General features: G+C 45.5%; 1 protein-coding gene across 1 annotated transcript; it reads left to right on the top strand.

Annotated features, from left to right (window-relative positions):
• The first annotated feature begins 796 nt into the window (after nucleotides 1–796).
• LOC126947302 (uncharacterized) lies at nucleotides 797–7,373 on the top strand. The gene is made up of 2 exons (XM_050777996.1): nucleotides 797–1,248; nucleotides 6,982–7,373. Exons 1-2 carry the CDS (start codon nucleotides 888–890, stop codon nucleotides 7,011–7,013), a joined length of 393 nt encoding a protein of 130 aa, XP_050633953.1. The 5' UTR covers nucleotides 797–887; the 3' UTR covers nucleotides 7,014–7,373.
• The last annotated feature ends 606 nt before the right edge of the window (nucleotides 7,374–7,979 follow it).

Here is a 7,979-nt window from a genome sequence, read left to right as displayed (position 1 = left end):
GAAAACGTTTCCTGAATAATAAGTGGGATGATGACTTGAAATTTTGCAAAACAGGCACAATCTTAATACGATAGGCCTTACTAAGGCTAAATGGCCTTATCCATGGTTGAAATTGACACATCATTATATTAAAAAATCTCCACAAGTGATTGATTTTACTCAGCAGCCAGGGTTTATGTCAAGTGTGAGGATAACGAGCAAGAAATTCGAGCCCTTGGCAAACTGGTTGGAGAGGCAAGGATTGTGTCCAGGTAGAGCTCATAACATTATTTATTGTTTAATCTATTTAATTAAATATGTAATTTACCCTCAAACTGTGGCTGACATTATATGTAGTCCTGAGCCACATTAAGATGTACTATTTGTGCTGTGAAATTCTACGGGATTTGACAAATGCATGGTGGCAGATCTCCAGCATTAAAGCATAACACAGAATGCTTCTCTTATTCAAGCTCTTCTTCCCTTCACATAGAGGGAATCAATCGACTTTTGTATACTAACTTTCGAATTTGTTTCTTTATTCCCATCTTCTTTAATTAAAGCACAAGATATCGTACTCAATTTCCATTTGATCTTCCAAAAGAAAGGTACTGAATAATCCATACCTGAATTTCATTGATTCAGACTCAGGTCCACCGCTAAGCAGTAAAGGCCAAACGTCCTGTGCTGCCACCTCATGGCCGGCAAAGGGCAATGAAACCCATCGTTCCGGCCATGCAGGGCGCATGCGCGGTCTGCTTCCCGCGGCGAGCCGGGTCTCCAGGGAGGACCTGAGTTTTCTTTACCCAGGGTGAGGGAGGCGCCGCCGCCCTGGCTTTGGGGCTGGGGCCTCTGGGGAGGTTCCGGGTGGGGGCGTTGAAGAGGCAGCTCTTTTTGCAAGGCCCAAGATGGCGGGCCCTGCACAGGCCGCGCTGTTCCGCGCCCTCAGGGCGTCAGTATCCCGTTGGGGCAGGATGCCCCCGCTGGGCCCGGAGCATCCTTGGCGCTGCCCTCGCAGAGCCGCGCTGAGGTTGAGGTGGCGCGGGGGGCCCGGGCTCCGCGAGGAGCGGCGGCAGCGAGGGCTGGAGGACCCGGGCTCCGGGGCTCCGGGGCGTCTGGCCTGGGTGGGACTGAGCCCATCCAGGGACTGGGACTCCCGAGTTCTGGTGCGGGTGGATCCTGGGCAGGCTCAGGACCAAGTCCCTCTCCTTCCACCAAGGAGCGCCCAGAGGCCGGCGGGAGCTCCAGGTTCACCTCCTCCTCCTTCAGGTGTTTACTTTTCCTTTATTTCTGGAAGGCCAGAAATTGGCGCCATCCTTCACATCGGTGAATCGGGACCCTAACACCCATTACCTCAGGTTTATTGTTATTGCCATTAACAGTGTTGGTGGCATTATCACTAAGATCATCATTGTTGTTATTGTCATTCATGATTATTAGCAGGTGTGTTCATCATTTTGTCTCACTATGCATTTTTTTTTTTTTTTTTTTTTTGTGATTGGTTTTGTATGATGTTGAATTGAACTTCTCTAATCTTGACTAGTGTTGTCAGATTCCTGAAGAGCATTCCGGAGGACAACCCCTGCCTTTAGTGCAGCCACAGAATTTCGTGGGCACAGGAGAGCACCTAGAATATTCCCCTTTCATTGCACAGCAGCTTTGGGAAATGGTGGCTGCCTGGCTCTGAGATGAGGTGGAAAAGACCGGATACTGGGGCAAGTGATAGCACCTCCACTGGTGTTTTTATGAAGCCAAGTGCACTGTCTCCCACGTAGACTTAGAATAAAATCTGATGGCTCTAAAAGGCCATGTTTGCCCTTCCTGGACTTCCTGGGAGCCTTTAAACCTTGTGTGGTTCCTAGAGTGGCTAGGTTGCCATATCTGTGCCTCGTATGGCAGCACCAGTCTTTTCTGGGCCAACAAGGGCACTTAGTTTAGAAGCTCAGGCATGGTTCTAGGTGGCTGTTGCTATCTGTGCCTCGTATGGCAGCACCAGTCTTTTCTGGGCCAACAAGGGCACTTAGAATGTTTCCAGAAGCTCAGGCATGCTGTCTCTGTTCCACCCTTCTGTTCAATGGCAATTCACTGGGTCCCTGGCTGACATAGAACATCCTGCAGAGGGATGGGCTTGGGTGACTTCCTGGCCAGCCTTTCCAGGCAGTTATCTTTGAAAAACTTGAAGAGACTCACAGAAGCCATTCACTGGTATTTCATGACTGCAAGTGGGGTTTCTGGTTCCTTGAGTTTACTTAGAATATTTGAATGGCTCTGAATGGCCAAGAAACCCTCTCTGGTCTTGGAAGCTGCCAAAAGCTATTACTGGGCCTTGGAAGAGTCTTTAAAATTTTTCCAGGTACAGCTGAGAATAGGAAACTTTTCCAGGTCTAGCCCAACCAGCTCAGGTCGAGTCCTGAAAAACTGGTGGGTATTGGGGGAGCTCATCTTATGAAAGAGCAATTGGTGGCAAAGCTGGGTCTCCAGGACAGCTGTGTGTGTATATGTCTGCAGAGCATGCCTTGTAGTCATCTTTAGTAACTGAACACCATTTGTGAATGGATAAACTATATTCCTTGCTGTACAATAATGAAAAATCCATACTAACAATGGTAGTAATAAAAATATTGATGAATATTAACAGGAATGATGATCATCATGATACTAGTACTAGTGGTTATAATACTGATAATAATACTAACCCTATGGACTTGGGACATACAAGTTTTCCCTAAGTGGATAATAGGCATAAATATTTGGTGGTGTAGGGTTATTTCAAGTCCCAGAAAGCAAGGATGAACATCTAGAACGAGAAGAAAAACAATCTGGAGGTTGGCATGTGCACACCTGGGGACTCCTGTGTTAACTTCTGGTGTTTCAGCCTAAGAGGGAATGTTAATATAACCCTGGTCCTGCAACACCATGCTGACCAACACCTACCAGCTTTCAGGAGATAAGATAGCTGGCTGATGGGGCAGGGATCCAGAGAAGATACGTGTCCAGACCCGTACATTTGCCCAGCGGCAGAGTTCATGACAAGCAAAAAACCCCAGGACAATGTCATTCCCAGCCACCTGACTGTCATCTGCTCTTTCATGGTCCCTCTCTACTGGTACCTCTAGGCACTGGCATGTCCTCCAGAGGCTGTAGGAGGGCATCATACTCAGTACTCTCCCACCTGCAGGAGGCAAGAAAGATGGAAAGAGCTAAATACCATGGCTTCTGGGTTCTTTTTGGTGGGCATGGCATATTTTGCATTTGCTTTACTAATGGTGGAACCCAGTCAGTGGTTTGCAATACAGCTCTGGATGACTCTGGACACCTGTAGAGATTTTGACAATTTCCAGAAGGTCACAAGTTCTTGGAGGACTTTTTCACAAGTTCTTTGACTGAAAAAGTGGTTCAAAGAACTACTGTACTGACTTAGAAAATGTTGCAGAGGCTGGGCGCGGTGGCTCATGCCTGTAATACCAGCACTTTGGCAGGCCGAGGCGGGCAGATTTCGAGGTCAGGAGTTTGAGACCAGCCTGAAACCCCGTCTCTACTAAAAATTCAAAAATTAGGCAGGCGTGGTGGCATGCACCTGTAACCCAGCTACTCAGGAGGCTGAGGCGGGAGAATCGCTTGAACCTGGGAGTCGGAGGTTGCAGTGAGCCAAGATTGTGCCACTGGACTCCAGCCTGGGCGACAGTGTGAGACTCTATCACAAAAAAAAAAAAAAAAAAAGAAGAAGAAGAAAAAAAAAAAAAAGAAAATGTTGCAGAGACTCTGGTGAACAGGTAGTCCCTCTCCTGCCACTCCAGGTAAAAGTTTCTTGGCCACAAACCTGATTTAGCAGTATCCCTTCATCTTAGGTGAGTAACAGAAAGCCATTCATGACCTATCCAAGCATGGAGGGGGAATTTGACTTAGAAAACTTTTAGGTGGACTAGTTGGTGAAAGAAAGTGCATTCTAGGGCTCACAGGCCTACACATAGAGTTCCTAGCACATAAAGCATATGTATGAATTCTTTCTGAGCCCATGGCAAGACCAGGGTGCACTTCATCCATCTCCTATGCTGGTATGAATAGGTACTTGCCCGAAAAAGAAAAGAATAAGTCAGGAAGCCCATTCTTCTACAGGACACCAGCTGGTACAGTAGGAGTCTTGGGGTTGCTGTGGTATGTATGTTTTCAAGGTTGTCTTTTAATCATCTTCAGCAAATTCAACAGTCTTCAGAACATAAAAAAAATTATTCAACATTGCCTAATAACTACCACAAATCTATCCATGATAAAGAACTGTACCCACATAATAATAACATTAATAGCAATCACAATGGTGTGATATAAATGTCATTTTAATGAAGAGAATAATAAAAAAGCAGCTATTTAAGAGCATATTCCTGTAAGCCTGTGACATTGTTCCCATATGAGCCCTCATGTTATTGATTACAGGGAGAGGCTTGGGGCTGCATCTTGAAATATCTTCTGTGATGGCAAAGAAGAGTGGCAGTAGGGAGAATAATTCTGAGCCACACGAGGGCTTGGGCAAAAGTGGAGATGCCTGTGCCACGTGGAAATACATTACAAATGGACTATGGAAAAGGGTCTGGCCAGAGTCCTGCCTGACACAGGTCATACAAAAGCTTTCAGTAGTTCGCCCCAAGAAATGGCTGGTCCAGGCTGTAGATGAGAAGCACTGGGCAGACAGATCCACACCCGCTTCCTGAGTCTCAGAAGTCTGGTGTGCATCGAACATTAAGCCCCCAAGCCTACTGAGACTTCACCTCCTGGCTGGTCTTCTACCATCTGATTCTTGAGCCCCATCACGTAAGTGCCATCTCCATACTGGAATTGCTGACAATGTCTGATGGAGGGTTTCACCCTGGGTACTCAGTACCAGCAATGGATGAAATACCAGAAGGGAGGCTCCAGGGCTTCCATAGAAGACACATTCTAAAGTTGCTCGGGTGATCAAATGATCATCTCATAGATTTTCAGCAGAACTGCAGCATTTTGTGAATACCTGAGTGAATGCAGAAAGTATCCAGACGCATGGGCATTCTAGGAAGCTCCCTGTGTAAATCAAATACAAGGAATATCTACTTCTGGGCTCAAAAGCTAACTTAGATAATAAAAAAAGTGAGATGCTGGCAGAAGGCAAATAACTCCACTTCAGTTCCTGAGAGAAAAATGGTTCTGTAACCTCTGAGTTTATTTAGAAAAAGTTTGGAGCCTCAGGAAGACCAAGTATATCATTCCTGATGTTTCCAGGGCAGATTGGACTGCTTAGGCCTCTGGGACTATTCTAAGTCCTCTCAGGTTTCCATGGGAAACTGTAACTCTACTCCTAGAGCTCACACCACCCCCGAGCAAGCTCATTGTTTTCTAAATATTCCAAGGAAGTCCATCCAGGGTATGCCTGTATTGGTGAGTTTCACCTTGGACTGGCAGGAGAACTCTGAGAATGATACATCCTGACTTCACTTGATAAAGGTAGGGGAGCCACGAAGTCCAGATCTGGAGAGCACCTGAAACACCAGATGGCAGAAGGACAGTAAGGAGGTGAAGTCAGCTATGGAGTTGGAGCTTCATGTTTAATGCATGTAGGATTCTGAGTTCCAGGACTGATGGGCTGGTGGGGATGAGATACATGTCTTCTTTGCAGGGAGCCAGGCCAAACCAGCCATCTGGTTGCACTACTGAAAGCTTTTGTGTGCCCAGTGGTAGGCAAGACACAAGCCAAACTCTCTTCACCTCTGGCTGGTAGTCCTTGACTAGAGAGGTTTGCACACAAGTGGTCCTATTAGCCCATGCTCTCCTGTGGCTTGCTTTCCTTTCACCTGTTTCTCATGTTTGCCGTCATGGAACACATTTCATAGTGAAATTCTTTGACTCTGACTCCAAATTACACAAGGAGGACCCAATTTGTGAACTTTTCATATATTTAGGAGAATCTCCACATTGATTTTTGTATCCTTATGTTCATATTGTCACCAGTATTAAAATTCTTACTATTTAGGTCATTGCGTTCACTATCATAATTATTAAATATTTTTCATTTATCATTTATTTTTATTGGTTAATTTTTGTGGCAGCTGTTATATAACAATCACTAGAGTTTCTCTATTCATGAAAGATGTCCACGTTAATGGAGGTAACTAGGAGTGTTACTTTACAGGTATGTAAACACAGATAATCTTGGCTGAACTGTGGCTATATTGTCTGGTGTCCCTTTGAAGGTGAAGCCTCTTGTGTTATTCTAAGTGACCTCTGGAGACAGAAACTGTCTCATAATTGCAGGGACGACTTGAGAAGGCATCCTGAGCCTATGCAGAAATGCAGAAGCACTTCCATGATCTAAGCAACCTATGTGAAGGCCTGAAAGCCAAAGCAAAGCTGTCCAACAAAAAGTTTTCCTAGTAACACTGGAGGTCCATCAGTCACTCCTCCTGGTCTGGAAATGCCAGAAATGTCCTCCATGGTTCTTGTGAGGGTCCAGATCTTTTCAAAATCACCTCAGGAGCCACAGAACCACTCCATCCTACCTGAAATTGCAGAATGACTCTTCTTTTGACCAGAGTCTCAAAAATATATTCATTGATAGTTTTGATTCCTGGGAGCCGCCATTGCTTGCAAAAGATGTGCCAGAGACTAGACATTTTCTGTCTCCTCACTTGTCCGGGGAAGACTGAAGTTTTTCTGAAACACAGAAATGGGAATCTGACCCTCTGAGCAGCCCCAGGATTTTCTAAGTCTTCCAAGCAGAGTGGAAGTTCTGGTGAGGACCCATTGTACCCCCGATGGTCTGGAATCACATAGGATGATGCGTTTAAACAACTCTATGTGGAGATATATTTTCTGAGATATTCCAAGGAGGAGGGACACAACTGGACCAGATGTTAAAAGGGCAGCTGAGCATTAAGTGCCTATGTAGTGTTTGCAGCTTAATGTCCCATGCAGAAGGGGACTCTGGGCTCTTGTGTTAGAATTCAGTGTAATTCTGGGGTCCTGCTTTTCTTCCAGGAAATCCCACTTCCATCTGGATGTCTGGATGAACTACTGAAAGCCACTGAGTGTCCTGCAGCAGGTGAACTGTGGCCAGAGCCCAAGGATGAAGGGGGCTCCTTCCGTCTGTGACTGTGAAGAGGAAGCCTGAGGTATAGCAGACCCAGGCCCCAGAAGGATGGAAAAAATGAGGTAGGGAGTGAGGGGACCTCAGAGGAAGACTGAGGTCTGCAGAATCCCAGGGTCAAGGAGACAGTGCGGTGTCGTGGTGGTGTCCTTGATATTCGAAGAGGGGCGATAATCCATCTCCTGAGTAAAAGCTTCATATGGGGTGAGGAGGGGAGAAGTAAACAGAGAGGAAGCAGGGAAGGCCAAGACAGCGACCAGCCTTAGAGCAATTTTAACCAGAAATGGACACACCCTGGACCCCATCGCGGGGTTGTAACATTTAAGTCTCTAATCCATCTTGAATTAATTTTTGTGTAAGGAGTAAGGAAGGGATCCAGTTTCAGCTTTTTATTTATGGCTAGTCGATTTTCCCAGAAGCATTTATTAAATAGAGAATCCTTTCCCCATTTCTTATTTTTGTCAGGTTTGTCAAAGATCAGATGGTTGTAGATGTGTGGTATTATTTCTGAGGGCTCTGTTCTTTTCCATTGGTCTATAGCTCTGTTTTGGTACCAGTACCATGCTGTTTTGGTTACTGTAGCCTTACTGTATAGTTTGAAGTCAGGTAGCATGATGCCTCCAGCTTTGTTCTTTTGACTTAGGATTGTCTTGACAATGTGGGCTCTTTTTTGGTTCCATATGAACTTTAAAGTAGTTTTTTTTCCAATTCTGTAAAGAAAGTCATTGGTAGCTTAATGCGGTATGGCATTGAATCTATAAATTACCCTTGTGGCAGTATATGGCAATTTTCACAATATTGATTTCTTCCTGTTCATGAGCAATGGAATGTTCCCTTCCAGTTGTTTGTGTCCTCTTTTATTTCAGTTGAGCAGTGGTTTGTCGTCTCT

This window comes from Macaca thibetana, unplaced genomic scaffold, assembly GCF_024542745.1.
Source record: "Macaca thibetana thibetana isolate TM-01 unplaced genomic scaffold, ASM2454274v1 unplaced_scaffolds96, whole genome shotgun sequence".
Classification (NCBI taxonomy): domain Eukaryota; kingdom Metazoa; phylum Chordata; class Mammalia; order Primates; family Cercopithecidae; genus Macaca; species Macaca thibetana.
The sequence above is the reverse complement of the archived record's forward strand: the minus strand, read 5'-3'. Positions and strand labels throughout refer to the sequence as shown.